General features: G+C 42.9%; 1 protein-coding gene across 1 annotated transcript in view; it reads right to left on the bottom strand.

Moving 5' to 3' along the window:
* Positions 1-7,261: 7,261 nt before the first annotated feature.
* WDR55 (WD repeat domain 55) overlaps positions 7,262-22,153 on the bottom strand; it is a 56,240-nt gene continuing 41,348 nt past the window's right edge. The window contains exons 6-9 of the mRNA XM_073581023.1: positions 17,474-17,653; positions 15,849-15,948; positions 11,603-11,772; positions 7,262-8,006 (exon numbers count right to left, since the gene is read on the bottom strand). Of these exons, the coding sequence (XP_073437124.1) occupies positions 7,661-8,006; positions 11,603-11,772; positions 15,849-15,948; positions 17,474-17,653 (796 nt within the window). The 3' untranslated portion in view covers positions 7,262-7,660. The remainder of the gene's footprint in view (positions 8,007-11,602; positions 11,773-15,848; positions 15,949-17,473; positions 17,654-22,153) is intronic.

Here is a 22,153-nt window from a genome sequence, read left to right as displayed (position 1 = left end):
AAAATAAAGCAGAAGCAGAGGCAGAAACCAAGAAAGCAGAAGCAGAGGCAGAAGCCAAGAAAGCGAAAGCAGAAACAGAGGCCCAAGCAAAGCTCATTCAAACAGAAGCAGAGGCTCGGGCAAAGATTCTTCAAACAGAAATGGAGGAAAAAATCGCATTAGCTGAAGTAAAAATACTCGAGCAAGCATTGAAGCAAAACCTCGACCCGATTTGCCTACCACCACTGGAAGAAGAGGACCCAGCTGTCCATACCAGTGATTACGTGCAAAAACAGATATCTGCAGCACACACCTTCTCCAGCAACGTTCAACCCAACAATGTGGAAACGTCCAAGTCAGCCCAACTTACGGTGCCAGTGTTACCCACAGCAGAGACCCAACACCAACGCCATAATGTGTCCCCTCAAGAACAGCAATCATCACTAGACGACCACAAGACGCACTCCAGTCCATTTCCACAGTTCATGCCGAAGACATCGAAATCTCCAGAGGTTAAACCACAGCTCAACCCTGCAGCAAAATAATTCTTCCCAGGAACAATTCACCCTTCCACGCCACACAGCTTATACGCCCAAGGGGCAACACAAGCTAACATGGTAAAAGGAGTGAAGGATCAGACATGTCTGAGTTTGCCAGGTTTATGGTAAGCAAAGATCTAATCAGCACCAGCCTCTCAAAGTTTGACGACTGTGCAGAGAACTACAGAGCCTTGAAAGCAACACAAGGCCACCATTGCTGACCTCAACCTATCCGCAGAACAGGAGCTCGACCTCATGGTAAAATGGTTGGGTCCTGAATCCACAAACCATATCAAGAGTCTTCGGACCATCTACGTGGGGCAAGCTCAAGCAAGTCTCGCTGCTGCCTGGCTGAGACTCGAAAGAACCTATGGCAGCGCTGAAGCAATAGAAAAGTCCCTATTCAAGAGACTGCAGAATGTTCCAAGGATCAACCTTAAGGAAGCCCACAAGCTTCTGGACTTAAGCGATCTGCTTATGGAGCTGGAACTCGCAAAAAGAGGCCCTCGTCTGTAAGGATTGTGCTACCTGGACACCGCCCATGGGGTAAACCCAATCGTCTCAAAGCTGCCACATAGTCTGCAAGAGAAGTGGGCAGTATGCGTTTCACATGGTGTCACCTTTCCTCCGTTCAATCAGTTCTGCAAGTTTGTCGACGAACAGGCCCAAATGAGTAATGACCCTAGCTTAGACTTCCTGGAGTCCAACACTACAGCTCCAGCAACACCCTCATCAAAGTATGAAAGCGTCACACATAAACGCAAGGACTTGAGGAGCAGTATAAATGTCAGAAAGACTAACCTGCCATCACCTGCACTAACTGCCGATAATTAGTACACTATTCCGTCGAGAGATAAGTCTTTCAATTGTGAGTGTCCCATTCACAAAAACCACACTCATTGAACAAATGTAGAGGCTTCAGGTCCAAAACCATGCAAGAGTGCAAGAAAATCCTCAGTGAACTTGGGGTGTGTTTCAAGTGCAGCGTTTCATTAGAACACATGGCCAAGGACTGCAAATCTGCCATTAAGTGTGAAGAGTGTCATAGTGACAAACACCCATCAGCTTTTCATAAAACCTCAGCCACCAGCGATCCAGCAGCAGTCGCAGTTACCTCTAGTCCGGCTACAAGCCATGGCGGGGAGCCACAGAATAACACCAAGTCTACTACGGCAGTCTCCTGCTCATGCTCAGAGGTATGTGGGGAGAGCCAAAGTGATAAATGCTGTGCCAGGATATGCCTAATCAGTTTATCCAGACGGGCAACCAGAGAAAGCAGTAAAAATGTATGCCATCATTGATGATCAGAGCAATCGATCCCTAGCTGGACCTAAGTTCTTTGAAGACTTTGGAATCAAGGGACCAGCAACGCTCTATACTCTTTATACTTGCTCAGGTCGCATAGAGACTAGCGGCAGGCGGGCACAAGGTTTCATTGCTTCTCTTGTCAACAGAGGCATAGAAATACCCCTACCTACGCTAATCGAATGCGATCAAAATACCCAGCAAAAGGGATGCTGCGTTCCACCAACCACACCTAAGGCACCTAGTCAGCGTTATCCCACCTATGGCCACAGATGCTGAAATCCTACTTCTGCTCGGCAGAGACAATTTAAGGATACATAAGGTCCGCCAACAGTGCACTGGTCCTGACTATGCCCCCTATGCACAGAGACTTGACTTGGGGTGGGTAATCATAGGAAATGTGTGCTTTGACCGAACAAGAGTCGATTCCTTTAAGACCTACGTACGCCGAGACGGACAAACTACTTTCTGCAAACCATGCCCTCATCACTATGAGGTGAAAGAAAAGCCTCCAGATCCAGTACAGCTGCCTGATGCCATTCCTTCTCCCTATGAAGACGACTTGGGAAGATTGGTGTTTCATACAACTAAGGCTGACAACAAGTTAGCCCCGTCAATGGAAGACAAGGAGTTTGTCAGAATAATGGACAATGAGTTCCTTAAGTACAAGACTAATCACTGGGTTTTTCCCCTTGCCTTCCGAGCTACCAGGGTAAGACTCCCGAACAATCGTGAAGAAGCCTTGTCCAGATTCAACTCTCTCCAGCGCACACTTAGCAACAAACCGGAGATGAAAAAACACATTGTCACCTTTATGAGCAAGATATTCCATAATAACTATGCGGAGCCAGAGCCTCCCTTAAAGGAAAACGAGGAGTTCTGGTACCTACCCTCATTCGGAGTATATCACCCACGGAAACCTAAGCAAATTATAGTTGTCTTTGATTCAAGCGCCAAACATCAAGGCGTGTCTCTCAACGATGTCCTCCTCACGGGTCCTAATCTTACAAACAACCTAGTAGGAGTGTTGATGAGGTTCCGGAAGGAGCCCATTGCCATCACCGCCGACATTGAACAGATGTTCCACTATTTCATAGTCAGAGAGGACCATAGGAATTTCCTCAGATTCCTGTGGTACAAGGACAATGACCCCAGCAAAGAGACGGTGGAGTATCGCATGAGGGTGCACGTATTCGGGAACAACCCTTCCCCCGCAGTGGCAACCTATGGCCTGCGGAGAACTGCACAAGAAGGAGAGTCCGAATAAAGAATAAACGCCAGAGACTTTGTAGAGAAAGACTTCTACGTAGATGATGGACTAAAATCTCTATCCACAGAAGAAGCGGTGATCGACCTACTCAAGAGGACCCAAGGTATGCTGTACAGAGCTAAGCTTAGATTGCACAAAATTGCTTCAAACAGCCTGGCTGTCATGAGAGCCTTTGAGTCAAGTGACCACGCACCAGGATTCAAGGACATAGACCTCGGACCAGACTGTACGCCTGTGCAGAGAAGCTTAGGCTTGAGGTGGAACCTGTCAGTCGACACCTTCAGTTTCCAAATTAACTGTGCAGACAAACCATTCACTAAACGTGGTGTCCTGTCAGTGGTGAATAGCTTATACGACTCATTGGGATTTGTAACACCAATTACCATACAAGGTAAATCCCTTCTGAGACAGCTTTCTGAAACCGTCAAGGACTGGGATGCCCCACTCCCTCCTGATAAGGAACCAAAATGAGAAACCTGGAAGCAGTCCTTGTGTGCCTTGGATGCATCCACAGAGGCCATTGCAGCAGTTGCCTACTTGAACGTGACGGGACCTGACAATCAAGATCATGTTGGGTTCGTTTTCGGCAAGGCTAAGTTGGCTCCCAAGCCTGATCACACTTATTCCCAGGCTTGAACTCTGTGGGACTGTGCTTGCAGTAGAACTCGCAGACTTTATACAGCACGAACTGGACACCAACATAGACGACATACAATACTACAGTGACAGTAAGGTAGATTTAAGGTTACATCTACGACCAAACAAGGCGCTTCTACGTGTACGTCAGTAACCGCATCGAGAGAATAAGGAGGTCTTCCAAGCCTGAACAATGGCACTATATCCCATCTGAACTTAATCCAGCTGACCATGCCACTAGACCTATGTCTATAAGGTCCTTTGCTAACTCTTCTTGGCTTTCATGTACTAAGTTTCTGTTGGAGCAGAAGGGAAGTGAATGTGTCCAGGAAGTCTTCAGCATCCAGGATCCGGATGGCGATCCAGAAGTCCTCTCCGAGGTCAGTGCTTTTGCGACGAACACCAAACCAACCTCCAGCTTCGGTTGCCAGCGCTTCGAACGCTTCTCCAATTGTATGAAACTTGTCAAGACTATAGCAAGGTTAGTCCACATTGCGAGATCTTATCACGGCTCACGTGGAGACAAAGTCTGTCACGGTTGGCACGTCTGCCATAAACCACTCTCTGTTGAGGACATTCCGGAAGGATGAACCATGAACAGAACACTGCCCTAGTACTTCATTCATTGGACTACCGTTAGGTCGGAGACAGTTTGGCCTAGTGCGGCTTCTCCGATCCGAAGATGGATTTTCTTTGGATTGTTTCAGGAACCTACCTCGTTTTGAAGTTATTATTGCATTGCATGCATATTTGTGTTTGTTTTCTAGGTTATTGAACTTTATTTAAAAAAAACAAAAACATTAATATAGTGAAATCCCTTACGGAATTTCAGACGGGGAGTGTGCTGTTCTGTCTAAAGTTATGCATATATGGTTTCATAGACTGTTATTTTCCATGCTGTGTATAATAGTCCTGCATTTGCTTTGCTGCCACCTGCTGTCCTTTTTCTGTATAGCAGCCTGCAGCTAATTAATTCTAGTACATGCCTTACACTTCCGGGTCAGATCACGCCTTCTCTACCTGTTAGCAGCCATTCTTAGTTTCATTTTATGTGGGAGAGATGCGCTTGTACCGAGTTGTGAAAGGCATCAGTTTTTCGACCACTTTGCTGCACACCTTGCTGCACCACCTTGTTAACCAATTTGCTGCACATATTGCTCACATCTTGTTGTTAACTTTCTGCACATCTGGAGAACTTACTGCATTACCAATCATATGCTGTATGTCCAGATTTCCAAATAAACAAGTATGGACTTTACAATTCCTGGTGTGTATCATCTCTCCGGACGCTGAACAGCAACATGGTCCTGTCTGCTCTGCATTGAGGAAACGGAAGGTAGGAATCTCTCCCAGCTGCAATCAACTACACCTTCATTCGCCTCATGTGGGGACAGAATAAGTCTTATTACAATGCATTATCTGTATGGCGATTCTAATCACTAGCAACTGTTTCCTTATCACTGATTTGTCTGACAGCTCTCCTGATAATGTGCTTTATAAATAGATTACATTGGGCTTCTGAGTAATTTATACTATTGAATTCATGTTGCCTCTTCATATACCACTCTCATATTTGTTTGCCACATTACACAGTTCATTGGTGCAACATTCTATATATTGCTTTACATGCACTTGGGTATTCCAGCTATAATCTGCCTGCAGTGAATTTAGGGCTCCCTCTTAATATATGATGTTTTTATAATTTTATCTATATTTGGGTGTGCGCCTTCTTTTTTGTACAGTGGGGGAAATAAGTATTTGATCCCTTGCTGATTTTGTAAGTTTTATCTACTGACGGAGACATGAACAGTCTATAATCTTAAGGGTAGGTTAATGTTAAAATTGAGAGATAGAATATCAAAGATAAAATCCAGAAAATCACATTGTATCAATTATATAAATGTATTTGCATTTTGTAGTGAGAAATAAATATTTGATCCCCTACAGACCAGTTAGATGCTCCTAATCAGCTTATTACCTGCATTAAAGACAGCTGTCTTACATAGTCACCTTTATAAAAGATTCCTGCCCACAGACTCAATTAATCAGTCTGACTCTAACCTCTACAACATGGGTAAGACCAAAGAGCTTAATAAGGATGTCAGGGACAAGATCATAGACCTACACAAAGCTGGAATAGGCTACAAAACCATGAGTAAGATGCTGAGTGAGGAGACAACTGTTGGTGGAAAAGTAAGAAAATGGAAGAAATACAAAATGAATGTCAATGGACATTGATCTGGGGCACCATGCAAAATCTCCCCTTGTGGGGTATCCTTGATCACGGAGAAGGTGAGAGATCAGCCTAAAACTACTTGGGGGGAACTTGTTAATGATCTCAAGGCAGCTGGGACAACAGTCACCAAAACAAAAACATTGGTAAGTTGGTAACACATTACGCCGTAAAGGTTTACAATCCTGCAGTGCCCGCAAGGTCCCCCTGCTCAAGAAGGAACATGTGTAGGACAGTATTAAGTTTGCCAATAAACACCTGGATGATTCTGTGAGTGATTGGGAGAAGGTGCTGTGGTCGGACGAGACAAAAATTGAGCTCTTTGGCATTAACTAAACTCGCCGTTTTTGGAGGAAGCGAAATGCTGCCTATGACCCAAAGAACACCATCCCCACTGTCAAGTATGGAGGTGGAAACATGTTTTGGAAGTGTTTCTCTGCTAAGGGAACAGGACTACTTCACCGCATCAATGGGAGAATGGATGGAGCCAAGTACCGTAAAATCCTGAGTGACAACCTCCTTCCCTACGCCAGAACATTAAAAATGGTTTGTGACTGGGTTTTCCAGCAAGAAAGTGACCCAAAACATACAGCTAAAGCAACAATGGAGTGGCTTAAAAAGAAGCACATTAAAGTCATGAAGTGGCCCAGCCAGTCTCCAGACATTCATCCCATAGAAAACTTATCTTAATGATTTAGAAATGATCTGCAAAGAGGAGTGGATCAAAATTCCTCCTGACATGTGCGGAAACCTCATCATCAACTACAAAAAACGTCTGACTGCTGTTCTTGCCAACAAGGGTTTTGCCACCAAGTATTAAGTCTTGGTTGCCAGAGGGATCAATTACTTATTTCTCACTGCAAAATGCAAATAAATTTATATAATTGATACAATGTGATTTTCATTTTTGATATTCTATCTCTCAATGTCAAAATTAACCTACCCTTAAAATTATAGACTGTTCATGTCTTTGTCAGTGGGCACAAATCTTAATTATGGCACTCCTGAGGATGGTGCGCAACGTAGGATCCTATCCCATGTAAATCTTGCAGAAAACTTGGCACTCAGGTAGATCTTGTAAGCAGATCATTTTAATTTTGTCCAGGCAATCCAAAAACAAAGAAACGTCACACAGATTGCAGTGTGCACAGGGTTACAGGCAGAAATGAAAGCTCAGGATATGCAGCACATGCTGCAGCAGTGTGTGGCGTTCAGTGGGCAAACTTACAGAATCAGCAAGGGATCAAATACTTATTTCCCCCACTGTATACACTTATAAAATAGGCATCGCTTGACAGATTATTAGAAAAACATGTTTATTAATTTAGCTGTTCATCTTGTGACACACATCTCTGGATATGTTGAGCTAAGGAACAAAAAGGATATTTTTGCCATCATAGGCCTCCAAGAATGGAGCAGAAGTATGTGGTGAGATCAATACAAGATGATGTTTTTAGTACTGGATACATAAATGGGGGCATCGCTGGTATGCCGCATCGCTGGTATGCCCTCTCACTGTGCTGGGTAGAGTGAACATGGAGGGTGCCACCTCTAAAAAATAAAATTTATATTTTGTTATTGTACTGAACAAAAAACATTATTGATTCTTGGGAGATGTATAATCTGCCTCCAAAAAACAGATGTCTCCAGTGCTCCCCCCATAAGTCCTCTGAACGTCTGTTCAACATTAATGTTCTTTCAGTCACTGTCCGAGTCGTCGCTGTCGTTCTCCTCTTCATCGTCTTCATCCTCCTGCTCTTCGTCCTTATTTTCTACTTTGTCTTCCTTCAGGTCGGCAAAGAAGTCATCAGCACCCCCAAACGCTTTCTTGCTCAAGGCTGGCAGCTGCCTGTTCTTCTTCCTCTTCCTGTACACATCCAGAGTAATGGAGCTAATGTTTGCCAAGTCCCAAAATTTCACTTTTTGGTCATGGGCACAGCTTGCTAAGAATCTGCCGTCTCTGGACTTTGCTAGTTGCTCTATGGGCTCTCCTGGATGCTGGCCCACTGTACCAATAACTCGATTGGGCAAAATGTTAATGGCCCTAGATTAAAAAAAAAAAAGAAGATCTAATTATCTTACTATCATGCAAAAAAACCTTATGTTCTTTAATAATTTATATATAAAATACAAATAATCTGACACATTTATAAGTGGCCACAAAATCAGCAGCGCACTGCAGTACCAGCAAAGTGAATGAGATACGAAGTTCCATCCACAAGCAGTAAGTCCAGTTATGCTGAAGTTTTTCCCTTAGCTGAGATAAATCCATGACAAATCCGTAGCAAAATCCGGAATAAATTTGCAATTAACTTATGCAGATTTTGCTTCAGATTCAATGATGATTTTTTTCCACTCAATTTAAAGGGAATCTGTCAGCTGGATCGTGCTGCCCGTACCATTCGCAGCATGTTTGTGCACAGGTACATATTTCTCTCTGAAACATTACAACATTTCAGAGAAAATGAAGATTCAAAGCCCGAGGCCACAATAGTCCAGAGACACCCCCCGACAGGCTCCTACCAGTAATGCTGCAGCTGCTGCAGGTGATTGACAGGTCTCCCTCTATGTACATGTGGGGATGAGACCTGTTAAACACCTGCAGCAGCACTGGGAAGAGGCAGTCAGGACTATCGCTGAACTAGTCTCATCTCCGGCTATGGTCCCTGACTGGATCTTCAAGGGTTATTCTTTCAGAAATACTGAAGTGTCTTAAAGTAAAAGATACCTGTCTGAAATCATGCGGCCAGGCTCTGTTTCCCGCTTCTCGCAGTTTGGACAGCGTGAATCAGATGACAGGATCCCTTTAAATCCAATCAACAGAATCAGCCTTTCCCATACAAGACATAATCCATCTACTTTCTCTGTCATCTGTTTGGCTTAGTGACATAAGTATAGTTTGTTGTCCACTCCATAAGTATGAGACATTACAAATAACACCTCTATATCATCAAGACAAAGCTGGAGCATAAGACTAGCGCCACTGAGCACTGCACTACACGCTAGGATAGGATCACACCACAATTGTGCGTTCCACTTGGCCCCTCAAAAAATAACCTTGGATGGATTCAACTGCATGCCTATATGCATGCCTGCATGCCTATATTGTGGCGTATGCTTTCTAAAGGCCTGAACTTAAAAGGGGCTGGCTGACTGTAAAATATTTTATGTCTTTTAGGCGTAGATTGAATACAAATAAACCAAGGCAACCCCCTGTGGATCCAGCTCAGGTGACTTCAGAAGTCTCCGCTGGCAGGCGCAGTGAAGCAACTAGAAAAGCGGGTCATGGGATGTTTCTGGCACTGCTGCTGCCAGTCATAACAGCAGCAGCAGTGCTGTGACTTCTGAGCAGGGCTGTCACCATATCTACAGTAGAGCCAGTGTAGACCTCAAGTGTGTCCGGAGTTGGATCAACGTGAGCGCTGAAGACGAGTAGGCCACAGTTTATTATTTTTAATCAATCCATGCCTAAAATCAAAATTATTTTATTATTCTAAATAGAACCTCCCCCCACCCGAAAAAAAAAATAAACCCAAAATTTATATATGATCTTGAATAGATTTTACTTAAAGGGAATCTGTCACCTCATTTTTGGCCTATGAGATGCAGCCACCGCTATCAGGGGCTTATCTACAGCATTCGGTAATGCTGTAGATAAGCCCCCGATGTAACCTGAAAGATAAGAAAAACGAGTTATACTATATTCACCCGGGGGTGCGGGAAGGGTCAGAGAGGTCCGGCACCTGCGCACTGCAGTACTTTACTCTGCCCTCAACAGGGTAGATAAAGTACGCCTGCGCAGGAGCTGCAGCAGAAGTAAGGAGGAGGACGTCATCGCTAGAAGATGGGAGGCACCGGACTGGACCGCGACACCCACCGCACCGGACCACGCCCCCCGGGTGAGTATAATATAACTCGTTTTTCTTATCTTTCAGGTTACATCGGGGGTTTATCTACAGCATTACAGAATGCTGTAGATAAGCCCCTGATGGCGGTGGCCACATCTTATAAGCCAAACATAAGGTGACAGACTCCCTTTAAACCATACACTTGTAGAGAAATGTGTATCAACTACATCTGGTCAGCTATTGCTTCTGGGCACGTCATAGGTGTGCCGAACAGTGACTGTAATAGCACATATAATGTGTATGTCCCAATCATTGATTTGGTATCATATGTGTATGGCATAAGCACATATTATGCTGTAAATGGCTGATGGATGCTGATCCCATCTGGAGACTGAGGCTCCATCTCATGCCGCAGAAAAGCTCTTTCCATTCACTTCAATACAATCCAGAAGACAGGAAAGCACGCTAGTTTCAGAAGTCCCATAGATGAGAACTGAGAAAGCTGCACATCCTCAAGCTAGGTGTGGGTCTCATGTGGAAGCAGCATCTACCAGAGCTGAGGAGTCAGTAAGCTTAGATCCCAACCCGTGCACACTCCCATGCCTTAATCAATGGCCAGTGATAAATGAGAACACATTTCCTGTAGTAGAATGGTAACATTATCATCATTTGTCTATTGATAAATAAGGGCCTTAGATTAATAGCCCATAAAATGTTATTGATTAAAGAAATAGTATGTACATTTCTAAATCTTGTCTAAATTTGTATCAAAATTCCTAATAAATGAATGAAACTGAATCTATCAGCAGGTTTTTGTTATGCAATCTGGGAGCAGAGTAATGTACTGTCTGAGAGCCTGATTCCAGGAATGAGTCACTTATTGGGCTTTTTTTTGCGGTTTCACTACAGTCAGTGTTTTATCATCAGGAGATTATCACTACAGGACTAAGTGGCTCATGCATTTTAGTCATATGCTTTGTGTAACCCCACCCAACAGCAGTGATTGGTAGTTTTCTGTCAATATACAGGGTACATAGAAAGCTGCCAATCAGAGGGAGGTGTGGGCGGGGTTACAGAGGGCTCAGCATTCAGAGCACTGCTATATCGGCAGCAGTGTAAATAGGGATTGTATCTTAATGACAGCAAGCAGCCAAGTAAGAAAAATTGCTGGAATCAGGGTCTCGGCCCCTATATTATGCTGCTCTCGGATTACATAGCACAGACCTACTGACATATTCCCTTTAAGCAGTAATAATGTTTTTGGGTTTTTTTAAGCTAGGGTTGGTTTGCTTCTGCAGACACTAATGCCAGAGTTTTGGAATCCATCAGATATTTATGACATGACCTAAGGACAAGTCATACATTTCGGTGATGAGAATACCCCTTAAATAGATGCAGTAAGGTGTGGACACCCAAACAGTGCCCACCATAGAGGTACCCATCGCATGTAATGGGCCTATCATAAAAGCACACACGTCAGGGCCTCACATCGGCAGGAGAGCATACTTTACACTTCAGACATACGTTCTGTACGGGACATTATGATGTAGGCTAGCAGCTGTTACTTTATCAAGCCCAAGCCATAGATGTTGTGCAGTGTCCTGTAACGGTTCCCGAGTAGCCCATGGCTATGACTAACAAGCCACACACTGAAGTCCCTATCACTGCGATGGCTGAGTGCCTCACCCGCTACTTGGAAATACCAGCCGCTGCCAAGAAATAACATTTCTAGATGTCATACAGATGTAAATGGCAGGAATCACAGGTATATAAGGAAAGGATGCCCACTGACCTAATGACGCCATCCATGGACCCTGTGCACACAATGTTATCATTAATAGGGATCATACAGTCAATGGACTCAGCCTTCACCGCAAAGCGATCACTTGTGGCTCCAAACCCATTCCAGTTGAACAGATAGATGGTCCCCTCGCTGGATCCACATGCCACCTTTTTGCCTTTCTAACAAAACAAAGGGATGTATTAGACATAGAGATAATTGGTATATGGTATATATCAGCATGTTTCCATGTTACCTCCTCCAGGCACAATAAATGATGGCAATACATTGTAAAATCATTCACATTGATCAATGGAGGCTCAATCTAATATCCCTATATAGTGGTGGCCCAGTGGCTAGCACCATAGACTTGTAGTATCGGGGTCCTGGCTATGAATCACTTCCTGCATGGATAATGGATGATCCTACTGTATGTAAGTTTCATCCAGGTACTCGGGTTTCTTCTCACAACTCCAAAAATGTTTGCCGAGTTGTATTAATTTCCTATGAAACGGTCTGCACCATTCATTGCACAACCTAGCACACATTTATGACATTATTTGGGAATTGCTTTTATATCGAACATCATGTAGTAAAAATAACCTGGCACCATGACTGTCCAAGGTCAGTACCATTACGGCTATACTAAACGAATGAATATTTTTTTTATCTTAGTAGTGAAAAAAAAATTTGGGAGATTATATCGTCAATTTCCAAGATCAGCGACAGCTTCATTTTTCAGTCGATAGAGCTGCATGAGGGCTTGTTTATTTATGGAATGAAACGACGGTTTTATTGATAACATTTTGGCATAGGTAATGACGCTTTGATCGCTACTTCCTGCATTTTTCTGTGGCGTAGCCACGGATCTACAGCAAAATCAGAAAATATTAGGAAAAAAAAATAAACCACAAGAAGACACAAACACTTTCAACAAAGTTCAAAATAAATGAGCAAAACAAAAAACAAGATGCAATCTCCCTCTGGCACTGCCACGGCTTCCTTCACTGGTCCCCAGCCAGTCTCTATTGGATAAATGACAATCTGCCTATCATCTGCTGCTGTGCACACATTGGAAGAGACGTCACTGCAGGTCAACGGCTCACACAGTGACCGGCAGGGAACCCGGAAAGAAATGCATTAAAGTGCCACTCCAGCGGGTTTTTTTTCAGCGCTGTAGTGGCGCTTTAAATGTAAGTCCGCAGCTCCTGTGATATACTCAACATCTGGAGCCTTCACTGTTTTTAGGGGCCGCTTCGGTCGCGCGGCGCCATCTTGTGAGCGCAGCTTTTGACAGGCCAGAAGTTACATCACAAGCTCTCAGTGCAGGTCTATGAGAGCCAGAACCAGGCCAGAACAAAGCTCTCATAGACTTGCACTGAGAAGTGACCTCCGCACAGCTCCAAGAAACACTGCAGCTGTCAGTAGGTCACTTTTTACCAGAGACTGATGGGAGCAACGATGGAAAATAATAAAGGTGGCGGCGGCAGGCGAGTATGAGACAAGGGCAGGGGAATTACATTTAAAGGACCATTCCAGCTGTGGAATAAAAAAGAAAAGCTGCAGTGGTGCTTTAAAGCACAAAGGGAAGGGGAGTAAAGCTTTATACTTTATATCTATATGTGTATACAGTGGGTACGGAAAGTATTCACACCCCTTTAAATTTTTCACTGTTTCATTGCAGCCATTTGGTAAATTTAAAAAGTTCATTTTTTTTCTCATTAATGTACACTCTGCACCCCATCTTGAATGAAATAAACAGAAATGTAGAAATTTTTGCAAATTTATTAAAAAAGAAAAATTGAAATAACACGTGGTCATACGTATTCAGACCCTTTGCTCAGTATTGAGTAGAAGCACTCTTTTGAGCTAGCACAGCCATGAGTCTTCTTGGGAATGATGCAACAAGTTTTTCACACCTGGATTTGGGGATCCTCTGCCATTCTTCCTTGCAGACCCTCTCCAGTTACGTCAGGTTGGATGGTGAACGTTGGTGGACAGCCATTTTCAGGTCTCTCCAGAGATGCTCAATTGGGTTTAGGTCACGGCTCTGGCTGGGCCAGTCAAGATGGTCACAGAGTTGTTCTGAAGCCACTCCTTTGTTATTTTAGCAGTGTGCTTAGGGTCATTGTCTTATTGGAAGGTGAACCTTCAGCCGTTTCTGAGGTCCAGAGCACTCTGGAAGAGGTTTTCATCCAGGATATCTCTGTACTTGGCCGCATTCATGTTTCCTTCAATTGCAGCCAGTCGTTCTGTCCCTGCAGCTGAAAAACACCCCCATAGCATGATGCTGCCACCACCATGTTTCACTGTTGGGATTGTATTGGGCAGGTGATGAGCAGTGCCTGGTTTTCTACACACATACTGCTTAGATTTATCACCAAAAAGTTCTACCTTTGTCTCATGAGACCAGAGAATCTTATTTCTCATAGTCTGGGAGTCCTTCATGTGTTTTTTTTTAGCAAACTCTATGCGGGCTTTCATATGTCTGGCACTGAAGAGAGGCTTCTGTTGGGCCACACTGTCATAAAGACCCGACTGGTGGAGGAGGGCTGCAGTGATAGCTGACTATGTGTAACTTTCTCCCATCTCCCTACTGCATCTGTGGAGCTCAGCCACAGTGATCTTGGAGTTCTTCTTTACCTCTCTCACCAAGGCTCTTCTCCCACGATTGCTCAGTTTGGCTGGACGGCCAGGTCTAGAAAGACTTCTGGTGGTCCCAAACGTCTTCCATTTAAGGATTATGGAGGCCACTGTGCTCTTAGGAACATTGAGTACTGCAGAAATTCTTTTGTAACCTTGGCCAGATGTGTGCCTTGCCACAATTCTGTCTCTGAGTTCCTTGGCCAGTTCCGTTGACCTCATGATTCTCATTTGGTCTGACATGCACTGTAAGCTGTGAGGTCTTATATAGACAGGTGTGCCTTTACAAATCAAGTCCTATCAGTTTAATTAAACACAGCTGGACTCCAATGAAGGAGTAGAACCATCTCAAGGAGGACCACAAGGAAATGGACAGCATGTGACATAAGTATGAGTGTCTGAGCAAAGGCTCTGAATACTTATAACCATGTGGTATTTCAGTTTTTCTTCTCTTAATAAATTTGCAAAAATTTCTACATTTCTGTTTTTTTTTCAGTCAAGATGGGGTGCAGAGTGTACATTAATGAGAAAAAATGAACTTTCTTGAAGTTACCAAATGGCTGCAATGAAATAAAGAGTGAAAAATTTAAAGAGGTCTGAATACTTTCCGTATCCACTGTATATCTATATGTATCTATATGTATATATATATATATATATATATATATATATATCTATATTATACCTATTTTTTATATATTTATTTAAAAAAAAAAAAACCTCTTGTCTTGCTCATGATTTTTTTGTGGATTTACAACTACAGACTCTTGAGAAACTGGGTCTGAGCAGAAAAAGTAAATTAATGTGCATGCAAAATGTAATTGCATATGAACACATGACCTTTACACAGAGAAAACCAAAAGCAAAACACAAAACAAATATCCTGGAATAAAAAAGTAAAAAAATATATTGCAAAAATTGCATGAAGGTAGTAATAATAGTAATAATAAGGGTATTTAGTTAACATAATTTTGATCAAAATAATGTAGAAGCCATCCCGCCACGTCACGGCAACCCCTGTGGGACAGTCCTAACTCTTGTATTTAAAACCTTTCCACTTGTCAAGTGACGTAAATGTGAACAAGGACAGAGGGACTGAACCACCAGTAATAGTATAGGCCAGACAGGATGGATTTTCCAACTCAGAAACAGGGCGGTCACACCCTTATATGCACAGAATGCACAATGAAACAAATGAGAAACTGGGTCTGAGCAGAAAAAGTAAATTAATGTGCATGCAAAATGTAATTGCATATGAACACATGACCTTTAACATTATTTTGATCAAAATTATGTTAACTAAATACCCTTATTATTACTATTATTACTACCTTCATGCAATTTTTGCAATATATTTTTTTACTTTTTTATTCCAGGATAACCACAGACTCTTGTGGAGTTTGTGGAAATTTTCCACAGCCATTCAATGCTTTGTAAATGTAGCCTTAATGATAAAATTAAAAAAGATAAATAGATTTGCTGGTACAGTACAGTCACTGCGCTCCCACAGGAATGAAGAGGTTGTCCGAGATTTGCCCTATCAGCAGCAAATGTAATAATAATAATAATAAAAAAGAAAGCGTAAGGCATCAGAAAAAAACAAGGCAGAACAAACCTTCATTATAGCTACAGATGTCAAATCTCCATTCTGGTATTCAGAAAGCAACTCAAACCTGCGCCTCTTAATGTTGAAGACTCCCATTGTTCCATCTCCACTAGGATAAAAAAGGAATAGGATTACAGAGTGCACATAGTAGTATACAGATACAGTAAGTACCTGGTTGTAAGGGGCATCTATCACAGTGCACATAGTAGTATATAGATACAGTAAGTACCTGGTTGTAAGGGGCATCTATCACAGTGCACATAATAGTATATAGATACAGTAAGTACCTGGTCCTAAGGGGCATCTATCACAGTGCACATAGTAGTATACAGTTAGTACCTGGTTGTAAGGAGCAACTATCACAGTGCACATAGTAGCATACAGTCAGTACCTGGATGTAAGGAGCATCTATTACAGTGCACATAGTAGTATACAGTCAGTACCTGGTTGTAAGGAGCACCTATCACAGTGCACATAGTAGCATACAGTCAGTTCCTGGCTGTAAGGAGCATCTATCACAGTGCACATAGTAGTATACAGTCAGTACCTGGTTGTAAGGAGCATCTATCACAGTGCACATAGTAGCATACAGTCAGTACCTGGATGTAAGGAGCATCTATCACAGTGCACATAGTAGTATACAGTCAGTACCTGGTTGTAAGGAGTATCTATCACAGTGCACATAGTAGCATACAGTCAGTACCTGGATGTAAGGAGCATCTATCACAGTGCACATAGTAGCATACAGTCAGTACCTGGATGTAAGGAGCATCTATCACAGTGCACATAGTAGTATACAGTCAGTACCTGGTTGTAAGGAGCATCTATCACAGTGCACATAGTAGTATAGTCAGTACCTGGCTGTAAGGAGCATCTATCACAGTGCACATAGTAGTATACAGTCAATACCTGGTTGTAAGGAGCACCTATCACAGTGCAAATAGTAGTATACAGTCAGTACCTGGCTGTAAGGAGCATCTATCACAGTGCACATAGTAGTATACAGTCAGTACCAGGTTGTAAGGAGCACCTATCACAGTGCAAATAGTAGTATACAGTCAGTACCTGGTTGTAAGGAGCATCTATCACAGTGCACATAGTAGCATACAGTCAGTACCTGGTTGTAAGGAGCATCTATCACAGTGCACATAGTAGCATACAGTCAGTACCTGGTTGTAAGGAGCATCTATCACAGTGCACATAGTAGCATACAGTCAGTACCTGGATGTAAGGAGCATCTATCACAGTGCACATAGTAGCATACAGTCAGTACCTGGATGTAAGGAGCATCTATCACAGTGCACATAGTAGCATACAGTCAGTACCTGGTTGTAAGGAGCATCTATCACAGTGCACATAGTAGCATACAGTCAGTACCTGGTTGTAAGGAGCATCTATCACAGTGCACATAGTAGAATACAGTCAGTACCTGGTTGTAAGGAGCATCTATCACAGTGCACATAGTAGAATAGTCAGTACCTGGTTGTAAGGAGCATCTATCACAGTGCACATAGTAGTATACAGTCAGTACCTGATGTAAGGAGCATCTATCACAGTGCACATAGTAGCATACAGTCAGTACCTGGTTGTAAGGAGCATCTATCACAGTGCACATAGTAGCATACAGTCAGTACCTGGCTGTAAGGAGCATCTTTTTGTTCTGGTCAATGACCATGTCACTTATGTATTCCTCATGATTCTTCATCTCCATGAAGGATGTACCTCTTCGGAGGTCCCACACTTTCAGCATCCCACTGTCATCACCAGTGGCAAAGAGGTTCTCGTCTATCAAGAGTAGTCTGTTCAGTGCAGAGCTAAAAAAAAATAACAAATGTTACTAGTAAAATAAGTTTTGTGATTGTTGAAGAACAAGGTGCAGATGTTAAACTAGTGGGTGTCTGAATCTTATATATAACAGTGGATGCTCCTTCTGTCCGAAGCCGGGATGGGTGATGCCTGCGTCAGCATATGCACATAGTGTTGGAGTCAGCGTGTACGCATACTGCAGTACAGCGCCATTTTATTGAAGACACTGTGTATGCAAATTTGCAGTAAATGGAGCCGATATCAAAAGGATGTGCGCGTAATGACTCTGGCACCATTTTATTGAAGAAATGTACTACAACGTCAACATAGCAGTGCGCACGTGCTACTAGCCGTCGCCATTATCCCTATGGCCGCTGCGTGTGCACTGCTACGTTGACTGCACAGTGCAGCGCTGGACTTGGTGCCATTTTATTAAAGACACTGTGTATGCGAATTCACACACAGTATCTTCAACAAAATGGAGCCGGATAACACGGGATGCGCACCGATTGACTCCGGCACCATTTTATTAAAGAATTCTACTAAAACGTCAACATAGCAGTGCGCATGCACCGGATATCGCCATTATCCCTATGGCCGGCGCATGCAAATTGTTATGCTGATGTTGTAGTACAACCCCTCTACAAAGTACTGACTTTAGGGGGGTGAATAGTTATGCACACTGAAGTTTTCCGTTATTTTGTCCTATTTGTTGTTTGCTTCACAAAAAAACAGTATTAGGGATGTACTGTACATGAACCGATACAATTCCTCAAAAGAAATTGTGAAATTCCAGGTTGTGAGGTAGCTAAACACGAAAAATGCCAAAGGTGTGAATACTTTATCAAACTACTGAATAAAGCAGAAAGTGTGTGTGTGTCCTGAAGGACTTCAAATCTCAATTATGAGAACTGACACACAGTCAGACCTTTCTAGTTGTCCCTAGCAACCAATCAGAGCTCAGCTTTCACTTTACCTCAGCAGCTTCAAAGCTGGAAGCTGCACTCTGGTTTCTATAGACAATCTGTGTTGAGCAAAGTTATTTGTGAATTTTAGAAGTTTAAAAAATTTGTGGAAATGGATAAAAAGAAAAGAGATTATAGAATGCATCCATAACATCCTAAAAAAAAAAAAAAAATATTTCAAGGCAACCAACACATGAGTGAACAGGATTCACAGTTTGCAAGGACGTCGGCAATAAAGCTAAGAACTTCGAAAAATATTGAGTTGCCCTTTTTGAGAGAATTTGGTTATTGCATTCTGAATTTCTTCGACAATTACAACACTCGTAATATGCAAAACATGAAACAATGTAAAGTTCTCGCAGACGCTACATCGAGGTGTAGGATTTAAAATTGACATCAAGTGCCGCTGTAAGGTGCCGCTGTAAGGGTGTATACATCAGTTCCTCACCAATTATTAACAATACAAGGCATTTGAAATCAACTGTTGCATTGTGTTTGCTTTTCGACCTTAAGGCTGTGTGCGCACGTTGCGTTTTTTAAGCGTTTCCGACGCTTTTTTTCCTCAGCGGAAACGCTTAAAAAGCACTAACAAAACGCATCCCCATGCAATCCTATGGGATTCCGCAATTGCTGTGAACATGCGCCGGATTTTTCCACTGCGGAATCGCATAGCGGAAAAATCCGCAGCATGTCCATTTTTTTTGCGGAATTGCGGCGTTCCGCAGCCATAGAATTGCATTGAAACGCTCACTTTACGCATATGGCTATGCCCACCATGCGTAAAGTGAGCGCTTTATGTGCGGATGGTACCCAGGGTCTGGAGGAGACTCTCCTCCAGGCCCTGAGTACCACATTCCTGTAAAAAATAGAATTAAAATAAAAAATAGTGATATACTCACCTTCTGATGGCGCCCGGAGCTCTCCCGCCTCTCAGCCACGCTGCCAGCATCTTCCGGTCCCAGGGATGTATTGCTCGAATCACCTGATATGACGTCACAGTCTCACGAGCGTGACTTCACAATGGTCCGCGCAAAGCATCCCTGGGAACTGTAACATACCGGGAGCGCAGCTGAGGAGATCGGGGGCCGTCAGAAGGTGAGAATAACCATATTTTTTTATTTTTTTTATTATTTTTAACATTCTATCTTTTACTATTGTTGCTGCATAGGCAGCATCAATAGTAAAAAGTTGGTCACACTTGTCAAGCACTATGCTTGACAAGTGTGATCAACCTGTCAATCACCTTTCCAAGCGATGCTACAAATCGCTTGGAAAGCGCAAGCATTCCGCAAGCTAAAAACGCTTGCAAAACACTTGTGTTTTGCGGGAAAACGCATGCGAATTCCTCATGCGGTTTACCCGTGGCAGGGTGTTGTGGAAATGCTGCGGACATTTCCGCAGCATTTCTGCAACGTGGGCACTTAGCCTTAGGTGTTGGGACAGGAAGGTCTACATTTATTTTGCGGCTTGAAGGATATTTGCCATGGCATGGCTATAAACACTTTTTACGCTTTACTTGAAAATATATATAAAGCAACATCTGCAGGGTGCAATTGCAATGTAACACAAGCAGTTGACGAAGAAAAAAAACAAAAGAATGAAGAAGCTGGAAATGCTGCAACACATTTAGCAGTTTCCGGCGATGGAACATGAAGAAAAACAGGGTTCTCATCTCTAAGCCGACCAAACGTATGGAAAATCGGTCCGGGTCTCACTGCCAAGAGTCGCACGAGTGTTCTCAGTATGGTCATCCGTGTGTAATGCCTTTGCAATGCGATGATGTGATTTTCTCCCAACCATGTATCTGTATGACATCCATATGGCTTTACATTTCTCACTGATTTTCACCATTGAATTAAATTACTCAATAGGCTGAAATGAGGAAAATGTGAGCGCATTTGTCGCAAGCTAGACGGATGGTCCGTTTAGTGTCCGAGTTTTTCTCGCACCCGTAGGCTTGTATTGGCGAGTCTCGGACAATATACGCGTACAATCGCAGCATGCTGCGATTTTACACACACGTCGAATATGCCTGAGAAAAAATACGGTGATGTGAGCTGCCCCAGATTAACAGTGGGCCGAGTGCTCTAGGATGTTTTCTCGCATAGCACTCGACCGTATTCTGCGGTAGTGTGACGCCGGCCTTATTTGGTGTGTCTACTCTAATTAGAAATCATTCAAAAAAATTTTTCGATGCTGTGGTTAAAAGTAGGTTGTGTCAAGTGTGTAGTGTGTCGAACAAAAAAAAAAACAACAATATTGAGGAATACAATGAATGGTATGAAACACACGAAGAAAGGAGCTCCATAAATTCCAAAGGCAGTGCGAGTAAAATGGAGATTGACGCTATCATTGAAATGTTTTTGAGATAGCGTGAGAAGCACGGAGTTCTTTACAAAAAGTATATTGGAGATGGGGACACCAAAACGTTTTGCAGAATTTTTAAAGCAAATCCGTATGAAGATGAAACTGCTGTAAAAAAAAAGAATGGGCATTAGACTTCGCAATGCAAAAAAAAATAACAAAAAGGTATCAATGGCAAAGGTGCTGGAAAGTTATCAAATACAGTTATTGGTGAACTCACTATGTATTATGGCTTGGTTATTTGCAGACATGCAGACTCCGTCGGAAAAAATGAGGAAAGAAATATCGGCCACGTACCATCATATAAGTTCCACCGAAGTTAAACTGCAAGACGACAACTGCCCATCGGTTAAAGAGAGCTGGTGCAAGTGGCGTAAAGCCAAAGGTACACTCACAACCTTCCATCAGGATAAACCACCTCTTAGGCTATGTGCAGTGCACACACTGCGGATTCACGTGCGGGTTTTTACCGCGCGGATCCGCAGGTAAAACCGCAGGTAAAGTGACCTGCGGTTTTCCTGCGGATTAGCCTGCGGTTTTGCCCTGCGGTTTCACACCTCTACTATGTTAAAGGTGTGAAACCGCTGCGGAATCCGCACAAAGAATTGGCATGCTGCGGTTTGTAAACTGCAGCAAAACTGAGCAGAAAAAAAAGCAGCATGAGCACAGCGGATTTGAAATGCCATAGGCTAACATGGTACTGTACCATGTCTGTGGAACTGCTGCGTTTCCGCAGGGCCAAAAACGCTGCGGAAACGCAGCAGAATCCGCAGTGTGTGCATATAGCCTTAGAGTATGTGCGCACGTTGCAGATTTGCTTAGGGAAATTTCTGCGCAGATTCTGCATCTCTTGGCAGAAAACGCAGTGTAAATTCCGAGTGTTTTTTATGCGGATTTGATGCGTTTTTGTAGATCCATTGAGCTAAATAAAGATATACTATTAAAAAAAAAAAGAATTGTGATGTCATTTCCTTGCTCAACCTCTTCAACCAGATAATATTAAATAAAAACACACATCAGCCTATGTAGGAGCATTAACATAATTAACCTATATATGGTGTAACAAAAAAGCAACTGTCAGAAATCTGCGTGAAATGCAATGTTTATTTTTAAAAAAAAAAAAAAAATTTTAAATTGCATAAGCTTCCGCATAATTTTCAGAACCAGCAGAGGAAACTG

The sequence above is a fragment of the Dendrobates tinctorius genome, unplaced genomic scaffold, assembly GCF_039654945.1.
Source record: "Dendrobates tinctorius isolate UK_male_01 unplaced genomic scaffold, ASM3965494v1 ptg000067l, whole genome shotgun sequence".
Classification (NCBI taxonomy): Eukaryota; Metazoa; Chordata; class Amphibia; order Anura; family Dendrobatidae; genus Dendrobates; species Dendrobates tinctorius.
The sequence above is the reverse complement of the archived record's forward strand: the minus strand, read 5'-3'. Positions and strand labels throughout refer to the sequence as shown.